This window comes from Phycodurus eques, chromosome 19 (genome assembly GCF_024500275.1).
Source record: "Phycodurus eques isolate BA_2022a chromosome 19, UOR_Pequ_1.1, whole genome shotgun sequence".
In the NCBI taxonomy this organism is placed as follows: domain Eukaryota; kingdom Metazoa; phylum Chordata; class Actinopteri; order Syngnathiformes; family Syngnathidae; genus Phycodurus; species Phycodurus eques.
In genome coordinates, this window is record NC_084543.1 from 18,120,431 (window position 1) to 18,137,000 (window position 16,570).

Sequence of the window (16,570 nt, forward strand, 5' to 3'; positions counted from 1 at the left end):
GGGGGGGAACAACAACAAAATGGGGGAAAATGTTTGGCGGTCGGGCGGGGACGTTTCGGGCCGCCCATTCGAGGAGGGCTTGAGGGTTGTTCACGTACTTTTACGACGACACGGCTCGCAAGCGGGCAACAAAACGGCAGGCTAAAATCGTGTCGTCGGAGGAAGCGTTCGAAGCAGATGTTTTGGTTAAGACCTGCATTTGTGCAATGGTCCAGGTTGATTTTCCATCTCCTCTTACCCTTGCTTGTTTTTCCACCCATAGACAGCTCTCTGGTTTTCACAAAGTACTTGCTCGCATCTCTAACTTGAATGAATGCACCGGGAGTCTTCATTGGCCCCAATCTGAAACTGAATAGGCGTTCCTGTCCCAATCCCTTTTTGAAGTGGAGCATTGAAGAGTAGAGTCGTCGATGGCGTCGCGGTCCATTCACCTGACTTTGTCGCGGGGGCGGCGTGGGTCGGGCGTAAATGCTTTTCTGTCTCCGTACGTGCCCCGCGACTGACCGGCGACCAGTTCGGGGTGTCGATAGTTGTGTCATTTTTTGGCACAACTGCTGTGCTGAATCTAATCTGAGTGTGTTGTACTATCCCAAAGTATTGTGCGAATGCACGCTGGCTATCTATTGAACATCTCGCCCATCAGCCGTGTGTGTGTGTGTGTGTGTGTGTGTGTGTGTGTGTGTTGATCCTCCAATTGTTGACTTTACCCTGAGAAATTTGTGAAGCATTACACAAGACGGTGGCCCAGATCAATGAGCATACTGTTGGATTTGGACGAGTCATGTGTGCGGCGAGGCCGCTGAACCTCGCCAAATGTTTTGTGCAAATGCAATTATGACCTCAAAAGTAGCACACACGGTCCAAAAATGGCTTCTGATTCCCCAAAGATCCTGTCAAAGTCCACTTGGATTTGGACAGACATTCCCTTTTAGCAGCTATAATTGTCTGCTAAAAACAATCATCTGAGCAACTAGTGTATGATCAATCAGTTGCCCTGCTATCTGTCCCTGCTGTTCTGAGAGCTCACTCAATTATTAACCTAATCTCCTTACTGAAAAACTCCCACTCACAGTGTTTGCATGAGGCCTCCGTGATAAGATATTTGAAGTTGAATGTGGTGACGGGACAACCGCTGACGTAAACACTTTGCTCATCCGATTTGGCAAAATTCTCCTTCAATTCGAACCCGCAGATATTGCGAAGAAAAGAAAATGGTATCGTGTCATGTTTTTGTTCGCGCGTCGGCCTGATATTTAGCGGGCTATTTCCTGGCATACGCCGTCGGTTATCACATTTGGTTGCGCTACGTTAGGGCGAACGGCCACCAAACCCCAAATGAAGCGGAACTTCCGAAACCCAACGGCCGGCGGCGTACAATTGTGCAGTCCTTCGCTCCGCGTACGCCCCATCGCTGCGGCGGCGCCGAGAATCGCCAATATCGCCGCAAGGAGGAACGCGAAACGAGGCCCGAACGCCATTGCCGTAGTGCCGTCGTCGTTTGAAAAACCCACAAATAAGCGTCCCGTTTTCAACATGAAGAGTTTATTCGACCTTCGCTGATTCTTTGGGTAAACGTCCGCTTCAAATGACATACAAAACACATTTGTAATCTAGGAATGTACAGTAGCACTCTTTCCAACTGCATAATATATAGAAAACTCGCAAGGCACTGTTCTGGAAAGACAACAAGAACTAGCGATGGACCTTTTGGGGTCTTTGCCAATTTTCTGCTCTAACTTGCAAGCATTTCGCACGGAATTGGGGAGGCCCGGAATGTCAGTTGTTTACGGAATAAGAAGGCAACACGTGTTTTTCCCCATTTTGCGCTCAGAGCTGCCGGCTCAGCGCGAAGTCGCCGCGATCCTCAATGTCCAGCTCCGGGTCGGCGTCGTCCGAAAGGCTCCATTCCGACTGCCGCGGCTCCGCCCGCTCGGAGGTCGCGGCGCCCTTGTCGCCCTTGTCGCCCTTGCCGCCCTTGCCGCCCTTGCCGCCCCCCGTCACGTCGTCCTCCGACTTTTCCTGACGCGTTCAAACAGGGAACATCCCGATGAGGACCGCACGGCACGGCCGCGTCGAAGCGAGCGGAGGCGGCGCAACCGACCTGTTTGAGTCTCCGCCACTTTGCCCGTCGATTTTGGAACCAGGTTTTCACCTGAAAAACACCACAGCCGCTCGATCGTTGCAAGATGTTTGTTTGTTTGTTTGTTTGTTTGTTCGTTTGTTTGTTTGCGCGTGTTTGGCGCCGGCTGACCTGTCGCTCGCTCAGCTGCAACACCTTGGCCAATCTTTTCCTCTCGGGAGGCGAGAGGTACTTCTGCGTCTCGAATTTCTTCTCCAGTTCGACGGTTTGGTCGTTGGAGAAGCGGACCTGGCCCCCTTTCCGTTTGTGCAAGGGCCGCTGGATGAAGGGGCTCCACAGCATCGGTTTCCCTTTGGGACAAGGCAGAAATATATTCATCCACTGTGGAAAGAAATTCCAAATATTTGCTGACACATCTCCGATTACACCCACAGCCTATCTTCCCCCCCCCATCGGCGTGCGTTTGTGGTTAATTGTAAGTTGTTGTTTTTTTTTGATGTTGAAAATCCCGATACTTCTTTCATAAATGTCCTTTTCGTTCGAATTTTCGGCACATTCCGACGTGAAGATCATTTGTTCAATGGAAAACGGACGCCTCACGAGAAAGTTGCAATTAAACGTAACGAAATAAAAGCTTTCCTAATGGAGAGGAAAACACAAAATTACAAAGAGCGATAATTGGATTGGGGGGGAAAATTCTGAACGCGCCTGCGCCTTTAGCCAATTCCAGCGGTTAAATGTGAGTTTAATGATTGGTGATTGTTTCAAAAAAAAAATTAAAAAAATAAAAACTAGATTGAATCAGCACGTAGGAGCAATTTAGCTTTCAGGATTGGTGGCTTCAAGAAAGGCGTGCTGACATTTTTTTCTTGAGCGAGCATTTTGGAAGCTTTAATTGGCGGCGATGTGCTCGGATTCCGATTGTGAGGATCAAGTCGTCATTTCGGACTGCGAACTGCCGACCGGTTTGCATTTGAAGCCGCTTTCAAGTCTGCTTTCCCTTCCGGCCGAACAATAGTTTGTGCTCGCATGCACGCTTTCTTTTTTTTTTCGGGAAGGTCGTGACGGCGACCAAACTATGGCCAAATATCCGCTGCACGTGTTTCCTGCGCGGCGGTGTGATGATGGGCGATGGCGCGCGCACACGCACGCACGTCGTCTTCTCATTTACACAATCAAGGTCCACTGCGGGCGAAAGGGGTTGTTTTTTTTTTGGGGGGGGGTTTGGGTTTCGTGTCGGTCTCTCTCGTTTGGAATTAAGCGCGAGCCCAGCTACGATTTTCAATGACAAATATTCTCGTGCAAACCTTAAAAAAAATTTGAGACAAAATGAAAAATACAAAAAGAAATATCAAAATACAATCCCTTTTTTTTTTTTTTTGCAATGGGACGCAAATACAGTGTTGAGTCGCTCAAACGAATTTCCTCCAATGAGCGCTTCGCAGCTTTGCAGCAGTACAATAAGCTTTGCGCTTATTGATTGATGATTGATTGATAAGCTTTGCGCTTATTGTACATGAGCCAAAAGTGTTGAACGAAATCCGAGACGATCAGGGTCCTTTTCCTAAAGTGGATCAATAACGGCGAAGATGATGGGCCGCTCAATTTCCGTTTGAAAATCAATTCTTTTCGACTTCGCCACTATCGCCACTTGTTGTCCGTCAAAATTGGTTCGAAGAACAACAACAAGTGATTCGAAAGAAATATTTGTCATGCAACATATCTTTATCGTTATGCGTCCCAAATGGAGTTTTCTAAAGATGCTCAATATGTTTCTATTTTTTCCCCTCTTCATTCTCAATTTATTTCTTTTTCCCCCTCTTAATTCTCAATATATTTCCATTTCCCCCTCTTCATTCTCAATATATTTCCATTTTCCCCCTCTTCATTCTCAATTTATTTCTTTTTTCCCCCTCTTAATTCTTAATATATTTCCATTTTTCCCCCTCTTCATGCTCAATTTATTTCTTTTTTTCCCCTCTTAGTTCTCAATATATTTCCATTTTCCCCCTCTTCATTCTCAATATATTTCCATTTTCCCCCTCTTCATGCTCAATTTATTTCTTTTTTCCCCCTCTTAGTTCTCAATATATTTCCATTTTCCCCCTCTTCATTCTCAATATATTTCCATTTTCCCCCTCTTCATTCTCAATTTATTTCTTTTTTTCCCCTCTTAATTCTTAATATATTTCCATTTTTCCCCCTCTTCATGCTCAATTTATTTCTTTTTTTCCCCTCTTAGTTCTCAATATATTTCCATTTTCCCCCTCTTCATTCTCAATATATTTCTTTTTTCCCCCTCTTAATTCTTAATATATTTCCATTTTTCCCCCTCTTCATGCTCAATTTATTTCTTTTTTTCCCCTCTTAGTTCTCAATATATTTCCATTTTCCCCCTCTTCATTGTCAATATATTTCCATTTCCCCCCTCTTCGTGCTCAATATATTTCTGTTTTCCACGAGAAATAACACAAATGCCTCTGTATGTCCTTTTGTGTGTGCGCGCGCGATTTCCACCCCCGTTGGTCTCTCCAGTTGTCTTTTCCGTGAATGGCATCGGAGCGACGACGCGCCGGGACGAGGCATCCATGTTGCATTTACACAATAGCCGGCAGCGAACTAAAAGCTGCCGTTTCTGAGATATGAATGAATGAATTTGCACTGTCGATCACGCTAAATGCCTTTTTGAAAGTAGGACTTTAAGCGTGGGAGACATTCCCCCCCCCCCCCCCCCCCCCCACGAAACCAAGGCGGCATTCGAAGATTGCTAAAGTGGATTTTGTTTGTTAGTTTGTTTGCTTTGCTTTTGGGAGCGTCTTAGCCGTTATCGATGAAATGATACGAGAACGACTGTCACAATGAACACTCGGGGCCCGCGATAACGACGGCGTTTGTCGATCTGCGTAATCTCCGCGTCCTTCTGGGCGACTCGGAAGGAAACGCTCCTATTCGCGTTTCCGGTCATTTGCAATCATCAGCGGAGTCGAGTCGAGCAGAGGAAGTGCGACGAGATGTGAAAAACGGATCCCGGGCTATCGGAGGCCGAGTGTTTCCTGAATGCGTCTGAATTGAGGATGTCGAGCGAATAATCAGCGGCGTGCAGCGGGCTCCCGAGGAGGAAGCGGCGCCGGAAAACATTCAACAGATTTGCGCGGCAGCCGCCTGAAGCGACTCGCAACGGCCCATGCGCGGAGCTGAAGTCGATCCGCACGTGGCCCCTCAACCGCCCGGCCTCAGCGGGGGTCGCGATGGAAGCTGGAAGTGCGCGACGTCCCGCGCCCACGCCAACCTTCCCTGCAAACACAAAAGTCCACGGCAACGGGTTCGTCTCTGTCCCGCGCGGAGAACCAAAGGCGCCGAGGCAGGCGGACGCGCAATAAGAGCTCCTACTCTCAAATGTGCACCTTTGCGCATCGACTAAGGGACGCCGGATGCAACATTATAGTATGGCGCACGGATGCGCTCTGCAAAAGTCAAGTGGGACAGCGGCGCGACGAACAGCCGGAAACGGAGCATCGTCCGGATTCCGGCACCACAACGCCGGCGGCGGCCGAGGAGAGGGGAGACCCAAAACCAAAACAAAAAAGTCAAGAGGACGTGAGGATTCTCCTCGGAAATCACGCGCGAGCGATGCGCGTGTCGACTTGCAGCGCGTGGAAGTCGAGCGACTTTCAAGCAGCTCGCTCCCGTTGCACCGCCGACGTCTTCCGCGCATTGTTCGGTACTCACCGAGAGGGTGGTGTCTCAGCAGGGCATGGGCGTAGTCCCCCAGCGGGCGCTGGGGGTGCGGGTGCGGGTGCTGGAAGGGGTACGCGGGGCCCCCGAAGGCGTACGCGGCCGCGCGGTGCGGGTGGATCGGCGTCGGTTCGTAGACGGCTGTCCGGTACGGGGACACGAAGTGCGTGAAGGAGGAGTTCGGGGACGGGAAGGTGGGCGCGGGGACGGCCGGGATGGACGACGACGAGCTGGCGGGGGGGTCGTCGGTCCTCCCGAGGATGTCTTGGATGTAGAAGGGAGTCGGGGGGGCTTGCTGGATGGCCGTCGGCGCGTCGAGGGGGACGCTCATGGTCGCGCTGGCCTTCTCGCAGCCGCAATCTGCTCCCTTCTGCTTTCCGGGCTTTTGCAGCACATCCGCCCCAAAAGGACGCTTTGTCGGACTGCGAGGCGCGCAAGCGAGGCACTTCCTCCAGGTGGGCAGCCGGCGTTTGTGATTGGCTCGAGTGCTCACACGACACTCACTCGACCGACAAATTGCCTGTTGGCTCCACAGGTTCCGAGCACATTTTGGGGGGGCTGCGGTGTTTCACGCTTGCTGAAGTTGACCACGATGATGTTACTTTATAATGGCAAAATCTGCGTGAAACTAACTAATTGTTGTTGGAATGCCGGGAACGAAAACACCGCGCCGGTTTAGCACGTTTGAGTGACGTATATCGGAAAACGAACGACTTTTGATGCTCCTTTTTGCGGGGACCTCAAGGCGCGGACCCCTACGGACCCCATAGACGCCATCGCTCCAGCACACGCGGCGGGGCTGCAATTCGCCTGTCGAAAATGGAGGAAAACCGCTCGGCCGAGCAAATAAAGTCGACGATATAAACACCGAGGCGATTCCTGTGACCGTTCCTCCGATTGGCAGTTTCGTGACCTCTTGGTCCGCTGCTGAATTCTTTTGAAGTTTCAGTGCGATAACGACGATACGTCCGCCGTGATATCGGCATACGCATTTTGTAATGATTACAGATCTCCACTGTTGACACGGGCCCCATGTCAGGGAAGTAGGCAGCAAAACAGTCCACAAAGGCAAATATTTCGCTACGCATCATATCATTAAAAACAAATAAATAAACTATACGGCGGACATTCTGGCGACCGATTCGCTCACGAGGCCCGCCGGCCAGCGGTCAGCCTGCAGATGGATGCCCGACAATGATGGAGAAGGCCGCAGTCGCGTCGACGCGTGTCGTCGGATCCCGGACGAGCGGAAGCTCCACGCCTCATCGTCTGGCGAACGGGCTCGCTTATCGATTTCGCCGAGGCGTCTTTAGAAACGCGCGCCGCTAACGGCCGTAATTAAGATAAAGAGGATTCCGAGAGCAAACGCGGACGCCAACGGCCTTGGAGACTTGAAAGCCGGCGCCCAACGGCTAATATTTGGACTGGGACAATAATTGCAGACCCATTGATCCCAAACCATTGATCACTTTCCAATAGGCGCCGCGAACGTGCTGGCTGCGCTTCTGCTTGCATTGAACAACAGCAACGAGCTCAGCTCAGGAGGTCATTTTTACACAGCAGCGTACGTGGAACTATTATCTCCATTTAGGAGCTCATTTGTCATTGACAGATTAGAATGTGGGATCAAGAGTGTGAATTGTGCCATCAGATTAGCCTACTTTGTTGTTAGCCAACGGCATTGTATTGAGGTGGGTGACGCGGTATCGTGTTAGCTGACGGTGGCTCCAGTCATGAAGGCTTCCAGGTCCAGAGAAGTCCACAGCGCTGAATTTGGGTTCAATGGCTGATAAACATAGTTTCTTTCTAGCAAATAATCATAAAATCTTAGAATTTTATGGCTGCAACACGTTCCCCAAAAAAACTTGGACAGTTGGCAAAAAAGACTGCGAAAGTTGAGGAATGCTCATCAAACACCTGTTTGGAACATCCCACAGGTGAACAGGCTCATTGGGAACAGGTGGGGGCCATGATTGGCTAGAAAAGGAGGTGCCCTGAACTGCTCCGTCATTCACAAGCAAAGACGGGGCGAGGTTCACCTCTTTGTGAACAAGTGCGTGAGAAAATAGTCCAACAGTTTAAGGACAATGTTCCTCAACGTACAAGTGCAAGGATTTCATCATCTATGGTCCATATCATCATCAAAAGGTTCAGAGAATCTGGAGAAATCACTGCATGGAAGCGGCGAGGCCGAAAACCAACATTGAACGCCCGTGACCTTTGATCCCTCAGGCGGCACTGCATCAAAAACGACATCAATGTGTAAAGGATAACGCCGCGTGGGCTCAGGAACACTTCAGAAAACCAATGTCAGTCAATACAGTTCGGCGCTCCATCCGGAAGTGACACTTAAAACTCTACTATGCAAAGCAAAAGCCATTTATCAACAGCACCCATAAACGCAGCCGACTTCTCTGGGCCCAAGCGCATCTAAGATGGACCGATGCAAAGTGGAAAAGTGTTCCGTAGTCCGGCGAGTCCACATTTCAAATTGTTTTTGGAAATTGTGGACGTCGTGTCCCCCGGGCCAAAGAGGAAAAGAACCATCCGGACTGTGATGGACGCTAAGTTCAAAAGCCAGCATCTGCGATGGTATGGGGCTGTGTTAGTGTCAATGGCATGGGTAACAAGGCACCATTAATGCTGAAAGGTACATACAGGTGTTGGAGAAACATATGCTGCCATCCAAGCAACGTCTTTTTTTATGGACGTCCATGCTTATTTCAGCAAGACGGTGCCAAAACACATTCCGCACGTGTTACAACAGCGTGGCTTTGTCGTAAAAGAGTGCGGGTACGAGACTGGCATGCCTGCGGTCCAGACCCGTCTCCCGTTGAAAACGTGTGGCGCATTACGAGGCGTAAAATACGACAACGGAGACCCCGGACTGTTGAACGGCTGAAGCTGTACATCGAGCAAGAATGGGAAAGAATTCCACCGACAACGCTTCAACAATTCGTGTCCTCAGTTCCCAAACATTTATTGAAAGTTGTTCAAAGAAAAGGTGATGCAACACAGCGGTAAACATGAGCCTGTCCCAACTTTCTTGGGAACGTGTTGCAGCCATCAAACTCAAAGTTCATGATTATTTGCTAAATACAATCAAGTTGATCAGTTTGAACATTTTATATCTTGTCTTTGGAGTGGATTCGATTAAATATCGGTTGAACGTGATTTGCAAATCATTGGATTCTGTTTTTATTTCCGTTTCACACAACGTCCCAACTACATTGGGATTGGGGTTGTACATGTGAAAAATGAACAAAATATATCATCTAACCCAAATGAGAGAAATGTCCTTAGTTTATTGCCAAAACGCATTGATTTGAATTGGAGTCATTTTTTGACCCCACTCGTGGAAGAGCGTCGGTCTCGGTAGGTCGTGCATGCAAGGGTTGAGATGCGCCATACTTTGCACTGCATCACTCATGACAAGGACTTCAGTCCTTCTCACTTCCTTTTGCCTGATAGATGAAAACACAATGGAACAAACAAAGCTGTGATTCCATCAGTCGCGCTGACATTGACGACTCGGACTCCCGGAGCCAATTGCAAATTGAAAGAGTGATACAATTACGCACGCATCAGCATTGTCGTCGGCGTGCTTCGAATACACCATCGGTGCATCCAAAGTCGTTCATTAGGTGAGCATCATACTGTACGAGGAGCCCTCAGCTCTTTGCGTGGGTGCGACGGATGCAACGCAACGCAATACGGAACCAAATGACATGGCGGTGGGATTTCTGCCCCTGGCAGGGTCGCGAAGGGGAAACGGGTGCTCGGTGCGGGACCGTACAAATCCCAACTCAGAACACCCTATGACAACCATCAAACGTGGAGCTTGATGAGCACAGGCCCCCCCTTCCTATAGCTATCGATATGTTCGGTATATACACCGTAGATAGAAGAACCACGAGATCTACACAAGACAATCTATTTCTATCCTCAGGTGAATGAAGCATTTCAGGCATTCCTTGGACTACCAGCAAACCAAATGTCTCTTTTAGTTTAAAAAAAATATATATATATATCAGCGACTGGTTAGCAAATCTGCTTCACAGTTCTGGGTACCGGGGTTCAATCCCCGGTCCCGCCTGTGTGGAGTTTGCAAGTCCTCCCCGTGCCTGCGTGGGTTTTCTCCCACATCCCAAAAAACATGCGTGGTTGGTTGATTGAAGATATTACAGGGGGGGGAACAGAATTGTAGATTTCGTTGTTGATTTATTAAAAAAGAAAAACTGAAATATCGCACAGCCAGAAGTATTCAGACCCTTTGCTGTGCCACTCACATATATTGAACTCGGGTGCTGTCCGTTTCTTCTGATCATCCTTGAGATGGTTGTACACCTTCAGTGGGGTCCAGCTGTGTTTGATGATACTGATTGGACTGGATGAGGAAAGCCACACACCCGTCTGTATCAGACCTTACGGCTCGCAGTGCATGTCAGAGCAAATGAGAATCATGAGGTCAAAGGAACTGCCTGAAGAGCTCAGAGACAGAATGGTGGCAAGGCACAGATCTGGCCAAGGTTACAAAAACAATTCTGCTGCACTTCAGGTTCCTAAGAGCACAGTGGCCTCCATAATCCTGAATTGGAAGATGTTTGGGACGACCAGGACCCTTCCTAGAGCTGGCCGTCCGGCCAAACTGAGCAATCGGGAGAAGAGCCTTGGTGCGAGGGGTAAAGAAGAACCCAAAGATCACTGGTGGCTGAGCTCCAGAGATGCAGTCGGAAAGTTCTACAAAAGTCAAGCATCACTGCAGCCCTCCACCGGTCGGGGCTTTATGGCAGAGTGGCCCCGACGGAAGCCTCTCCTCAGTGCAAGACACATGAAAGCCCGCATGGAGTTTGCTAGAAAACACATCTGAAGGACTCCAAGTTGGTGAGAAATAAGATTCTCTGCTCTGTTGAGACCAAGGAAGAACTTGTTGGCCTGAATCCTAAGCGGCATGTGTGGAGAAACGCAGGCACTGCTCATCACCTGCCCAATACAGTCCCAAGAGTGAAGCATGGTGGTGGCACCATCATGCGGCGGGGGTGTTTTTCAGCTGCACGGACGGGACGACCGGTTGCAATGGAAGGAAAGATGAATGCGGCCAAGTACGGGGATATCCTGGACGAAAACCTTCTCCAGAGCGCCCAGGACCTGACTGGGCCGAAGGTTCACCTTCAAAAAAAGACAACGACCCGAAGCGCACAGCTAAAATAACGAAGGGGGCGGCTTCAGAACATCTCCGTGATTGTCCTTGAATGGCCCAGACAGAGCCCTGACTTAAACCCAATTGAGCATCTTTGTCGAGGCCTGAAAACGGCTGCCCACCAACGTTCACCATCCAACCTGACAGATCTGGAGAGGATCTGACCTGTTTTTTCCGGAAAGCCCGGACTGATGACATCAGCTCGTTGTCTTTTGCACGCTTTTGCTCTGAGCGAAATACTGTAGTTCATACCTAACAAATAGACCCAAGAGGTTTCGCCACGCCCATCACATTCTCAACAAACTCCCTTTTTGACTCCTCATAATACCGCACAAACATCAACAAAACCTGTGTGTACGGATGGCGCAACGCATAGCAAGAACCCAAATTGCTGCGCCTGGGAATCAAATTGTGGATTGAGGAATTTTGTTTTTTGCATTATTGTAGACGGGGTTTTGCAGGATTTGACACTGGTCTCAAACCATGTCAAATGGTTTGAGACTACGCTGTTGTGTCAAGATGCTAAAGAGAAAAGTGGAGACTTTCTTTCGTCATTTTTTTTTTGAAGCACTTTATTTGAACACGTATGACTTTCACTTTTCATTTACCTGCTCTTATTGGGAAATGCAGCCTTTAACGTTCTTGAAAGAAAACACAAATGATCAGCTGAGCAACGCATTTTATTTTGAAGGAGATTCAAATTCAATAGGAGGAATTTCAAAAAAAAAAAAAAAAAAAAAAAAAAAAAAAAAGGCTCAATCATTATTAAATCAAGCATAACAAAGAAAATGGCTGGAATAATCGGGAGCGAGATGGTCGGTCATCTCCGCAATATAGAAAATGATGCGCAAAGACTCAACATCGAGAAGAAAGTTTTCATAATCCAACGTCTTATTATGAAACGCATGCTTGTGAGCAGACCCCCGGATGAGTGCAGCAGTATGAGTCCACTTTCACTTGGATACATATGTTAAAAAATATATATATATATATATATATATATACACATAATCTGTTGAAAGACAAAGCGTATCCTTAGTAAACATTTGCCATTTACCCGAATGTAGCCGTAAGAAGAAAAAAATCATTATCGACAGAACTGATAACTAGAATATACGGTACTTAGCGTAACATTCAAAGCGGTATTTCTGCTACTTAAAGACGATCAAGAATCAAAGCGATGATATAAAGACCCCAAACAAACAAACGATCTTTACATACAGTCAACACAATTTGTTCTCCTTGTTGCTTGCGTTGCTATAATAAGATTTTTGCACATATCGTGAGCCCACGGAATGCAGTAATAACCATGATCTATGTATTTGTTTGAGGCTGTAAACAAACGCCAATTCAAAATGTATTTTTCAATTTAAAAAAATAACAAAGTGATACTCCCCAACAAACAAACAAACGCAAATGAAAATGACAATTTCAAGCAACGGCCGACTCGTACCTGAATGAGTTTCTCTCTAAAGATCATTGTTCAAGTTCCGCCTTCCGGCGCTGCCACACTGTCCAGACTCTGTTCTGACTCTGGGCACGCTTGCAGCGATTTGACGATGTGTTCCAGTGTCCATTGCTCCTCGTGTAAGGCATGCCGCTCCAAGGTGAACTGACCCTGTTTGGTGCGGGTCAGCTCCTTGACGTGAGCGCACGACGAGAGCGCTGCAGCAGACGAACACAGATCATTCGAGTTTGCATTTGGCATTTGAGTTTATCCGTGCATAAATCCAACCTTTTCCCAGGTCATCCACCAAGCTCCTCACGTAAAATCCGCCACCGCATTCAATATCTGCAACCAAAAACGATTTCAAAAGGTGTTCATTTATGGCCAATGCTATCTTAAAAGTAAGTCACAATTGCTGTGCTGACCAAAACGTGACATGAATTAGGGCTGCACAATATTGTAGGGGGGGGGCTCAGCAGAGCACAAAAGTATATGGAGTTGTTTGGATGAAGTCTAGTCATGCATTCATTCCGCTTATCCTCACCAGGGTCACCGCCCCGAACTGGTCGCCAGCCCATCGCAGGGCACACGCAAACAAACAACCAAGTTAAAATCATTCTGACGCTGTACAGTCATTAGCACATTCATAACACTATTCATTTGTTTTTAATCAGTCTGCCCGACTGGCAGTCATTGGCCCTACCCAGCGTATCAGTGACTTTGAAACTCCGCGCGGTGTAGGCTGAGGCTCGGAGCGCGTCAGACGCTACACATCGCGAATGCCTACACCATATAATCTTATCGGTCTGAGGCGACCGGTCATTCATTTGAACAAAATTAAGAATTGTGTTCGCCGCCATTAGGCACAAACACGTCTTCGTGCACGCTCTTTTCGCCACTTCGTGTTCGGGGCCGGGAACCGAAATGTTGTTTATTTTTTTTATTATTATTATTATTTTTTTTTTTAAATTTGTTCGTCCCGGTTCCAATCGGTTCTCAATGCCCATCCCTAATTGTGCAGGACCTTGAGCCGTGACTATTGCGCACACGTACATCGCGGCGACGATGCTCAAACGATATATTGTGCAGCCCGACAATTAAAAGAATGCAACAGGGACAAACCCAATGTGAAGAACGGCAGCTTGAACTCTTGCAGGGTCAAGTTGTACACCGTGACGGACCTCGCCGGTTTCGCCTCAACTTTGTGACCTTTCTTCAGAAGGACAGACATTCGCTGGCCATCTTTTTTCAGCGCTGAGTAACTGAAATAATTACAGCGATACTAAAACAATCGATGATACACACTGTATGTCCTGCATTTTGAAATTCTCAATAAAAGCTGAAAACAGAACCAGCGGAAGAAAATCCTCAGTTATTTGCTGAAAATCTCATTATTGAGTGTTTTTGTGCTCAGACCAAAGTCATTCAAGTATTGCTTCAGCGCCATCTGATGGAATGTCGGTGTTGTTGTCAGGTTTAATTTATGAAGTGTTTTTTTTGGGGGGGAGTTTGGGCGAGCATATTATTCAGGCTGGTGTGCCATCTCATACTATTGCTCAGCCTCATGTGAGGGTCTTTGTTTGCGCGCGTCAAATATTTTAACGAGTGAATACAATCACTGATGTCACATGGGTTGTGCCCATGCTCGAAAGCATGGCGTAAAAAGCTTTATCATCACCATTTTTAAGTGCTTTGGCACCATCTTGTGGCATCTATGCCCAATTACAAACCCCCCTTTTTTTGGGGGGGGGGGGGGGCGGGGCGGCAACCCGTGAGGATGTACTGCATTACCTTTTAACTAATTGGACAGTATAAACACAATTCATGGGCTGGTCGTGGCGAGGTCAGGCAGTTAATTTGGTCTACACCCTGGTTGGTCTTTCCAATTTTATACAAAACTGTGCTCGTAGATTTATAGCTTGTAATTTGCACACCCGTCATCTGAAGAATTAGCTTGAAGCGTGTTTTGCTTTTTGTTTTGAGTGTATTTTTTGTGAAGCTGTGACGGAACAAAACACGTCAACATTTCTCCTCACGAAATAAACTTCCAAAGGGTGCTATTGACCGGATACTTTCGTCAGATGTTGGGAACAACCCAAGTAGTCCATTACATGCAAAGAAAGTCGAACAAATAAGCTCAGAAATTAAGTTGTGTGGAAAAATGCGAAACGACACAGGGAAAAAGTATTGAACGCATGAAGAAAGGGAGGTGCAGAAAGCCACGGAAAGCCAAGACAACACCTAAAATCGATCAATAATCACACAGCAATCCAGCCCCTTGTCAGTGCAAATGAACACCACCTGGGTCAGTCCTAATTGATGGCCTACAAAAAAGGTCTCATTGCCAAGGTGGGAGTCAAGACACATCTCATGACAGGGTAAGCGCAAAGAGCTGTCACGAGACCATCGCAGAGTACTGGCAATGGTTGCAAAACATAACGATGGCATCGGTTACAAGCGCTCATAGAAGCTTTTGAATGTTCCCGTAAGCACACCAGAGCAATGCATGCGACTAGTTTCTCCATACAGGAGGCGCCTTGAAGCTGTCATTGCAAACAAAGGCTTTTGCACACAGTATGAAATAAATACCAGTTGGCGTGTTCAATACTTTTTCCCTGTGTCATTTCACATTATTACGCAGAACTTAATTTCTCATCTTATTAGTCCTACTGGAGAAGTATGGATGACTTGGGTTGTTCCCAACATCTGGTGACATTTTCAGGTCAATAGCACCTTTGGAAGTATAATTAGTGAGAGACAAAAGGTGACGCGTGAAATACGTTATTTCAGGCGCCGTATGTATGCAACTGCATCTCGTCGTCGGATCGGAAATCACATTTTCTGCAATGAGACAAATGAGCATTCGGACACAGTGAAGCCTTACAGTGGCGGGACTTGCATGATATCGCCGACAAAACTGTTCAGCTTCTCCTCTAACTCCAACTTGGTAACATGTTCTGCGTGGGGGGGGGGGAAGAGACCATAAGTGGCGAAACTGAAGAATTCCCATACATGCACATTTCTTGAGGTTTTCTAATTGCAACAGATGAATTGATTTGGGGGCTTGGACTTACTGAAGTCCTTCTCTTGAGTAACACTGCCAGTAGCATCAAGAGTGTCAGTCGCTTTCCCCAACTCCGCGACAGCAATGTATTTCTGAAAGAAAGAAAGAAGAAAGAACACGAGTTATTGCTTGGTTCAATCTTCTTGGAGACAGGTTTCCACACACAAATACTATTCAACACAAACAGTAACGTAACATTGGGGGGGGGGGGGGGGCTGGAGAATGACCATGTTAATCGCACAGGGTGGAAATTCAGCTATCCTGTTCCTGTGGGCGCCTTAGACTCGGATCCATATTGAGTGCAACTGCTCACCTTGGAACCAGCCAACATGGTGCTGAGCATTTTGGTGCCATTCCCAACACCAACCACTAAATTAGAAACACGGAATGACGACTTTGATAGACTGCAGATACACATACATATGGTTTTTCAAGGACGGGGTTTAAAAAATAAAATAAAATACATTTAAAAAAGACATGCCTAATACTCCACTGGCAGCACTGTCGAGCGTCCCTCCGTGGCCCATCTTGAGACTCTGCTTCTTCCGCTTCCTCGGGTTCGCAGTCCTCAAGCCGGCTTCTAGAACACAAAGTGACCGTCAAGCGTTCGCCTTAATCGACGAGAGCCATTCCTTTTTCCGCGCGTTACCCTCGAGTAGAGTTTCTTTGAGCTTGTTCAAGACATCCGCAGAGGTCGGCCCTCGCTTTTTATAAATTGCAAACAGTCCATTCAAAGACTGCAGTTTCGAGAGCGAGCTCGTTAGCGGTGCAGCCGCGTTGCTCGCAGCCATGCTCTTCTTCTCCCTTCATTAAACAGCGGGCGGGCGACGATCTTCTTCGTTGCTTTCAACCAACCCGTTAGCTAATCCGTCATTGAACGACCGCCGTCTGCCGGTCGTTCAATTGAACACGTTTCACTTGGTTTGCAAGTAAACAATGCGGAAAGTAATTCAATATATCACGAAATATTCAGGCCAGATTTGTATTTGAAATAACAGCGTTCAAGCTGTCGTGTACAAGACCGAAAGCGGTGCGTTAGTAGGA

At 47.6% G+C, this 16,570-nt stretch overlaps 2 protein-coding genes across 3 annotated transcripts; both read right to left on the reverse strand.

Annotated features, from left to right (window-relative positions):
- Positions 1-1,554: 1,554 nt before the first annotated feature.
- On the reverse strand, positions 1,555-6,252 carry hhex (hematopoietically expressed homeobox). 2 transcript variants are annotated; one of them, XM_061706317.1, is made up of 4 exons: positions 5,810-6,229; positions 2,252-2,430; positions 2,102-2,152; positions 1,555-2,019 (listed from the first exon to the last, which is right to left on the reverse strand). In XM_061706317.1, the coding sequence occupies exons 1-4, from the start codon at positions 6,144-6,146 to the stop codon at positions 1,828-1,830; spliced, it is 759 nt and encodes a 252-aa protein (XP_061562301.1). In that variant the 5' UTR covers positions 6,147-6,229; the 3' UTR covers positions 1,555-1,827. The 2 variants fall into 2 exon arrangements, with proteins under 2 accessions (XP_061562301.1, XP_061562302.1); XM_061706318.1 differs by having other exon boundaries at positions 1,555-2,152; positions 5,810-6,252.
- Positions 6,253-11,747: 5,495 nt separating this feature from the next.
- On the reverse strand, positions 11,748-16,446 carry trub1 (TruB pseudouridine (psi) synthase family member 1). Its single transcript, XM_061706158.1, has 8 exons — positions 16,176-16,446; positions 16,008-16,106; positions 15,840-15,895; positions 15,537-15,618; positions 15,347-15,419; positions 13,585-13,724; positions 12,751-12,807; positions 11,748-12,680 (listed from the first exon to the last, which is right to left on the reverse strand). Exons 1-8 carry the CDS (start codon positions 16,315-16,317, stop codon positions 12,499-12,501), a joined length of 831 nt encoding a protein of 276 aa, XP_061562142.1. The 5' UTR covers positions 16,318-16,446; the 3' UTR covers positions 11,748-12,498.
- Positions 16,447-16,570: the final 124 nt, after the last annotated feature.

What these genes read in the sequence shown, in the direction of transcription:
- hhex (XM_061706318.1), bottom strand. Translation starts at nt 6,146, where the DNA reads ATGAGCGTCCCCCTCGACGCGCCGACGGCCATCCAGCAAGCCCCCCCG. An exon ending in GCTGAGACACCACCCTCTCG is followed by an intron (nt 2,431 to 5,809) that starts GTGAGTACCGAA and finishes CTTGTCCCAAAG; the next exon opens with GGAAACCGATGCTGTGGAGC. An exon ending in TGCAGCTGAGCGAGCGACAG is followed by an intron (nt 2,153 to 2,251) that starts GTCAGCCGGCGC and finishes GGTGTTTTTCAG; the next exon opens with GTGAAAACCTGGTTCCAAAA.
- trub1 (XM_061706158.1), bottom strand. Translation starts at nt 16,317, where the DNA reads ATGGCTGCGAGCAACGCGGCTGCACCGCTAACGAGCTCGCTCTCGAAA. An exon ending in TGCTGCCAGTGGAGTATTAG is followed by an intron (nt 15,896 to 16,007) that starts GCATGTCTTTTT and finishes TTTCTAATTTAG; the next exon opens with TGGTTGGTGTTGGGAATGGC. An exon ending in TACTCAAGAGAAGGACTTCA is followed by an intron (nt 15,420 to 15,536) that starts GTAAGTCCAAGC and finishes CCCCCCACGCAG; the next exon opens with AACATGTTACCAAGTTGGAG.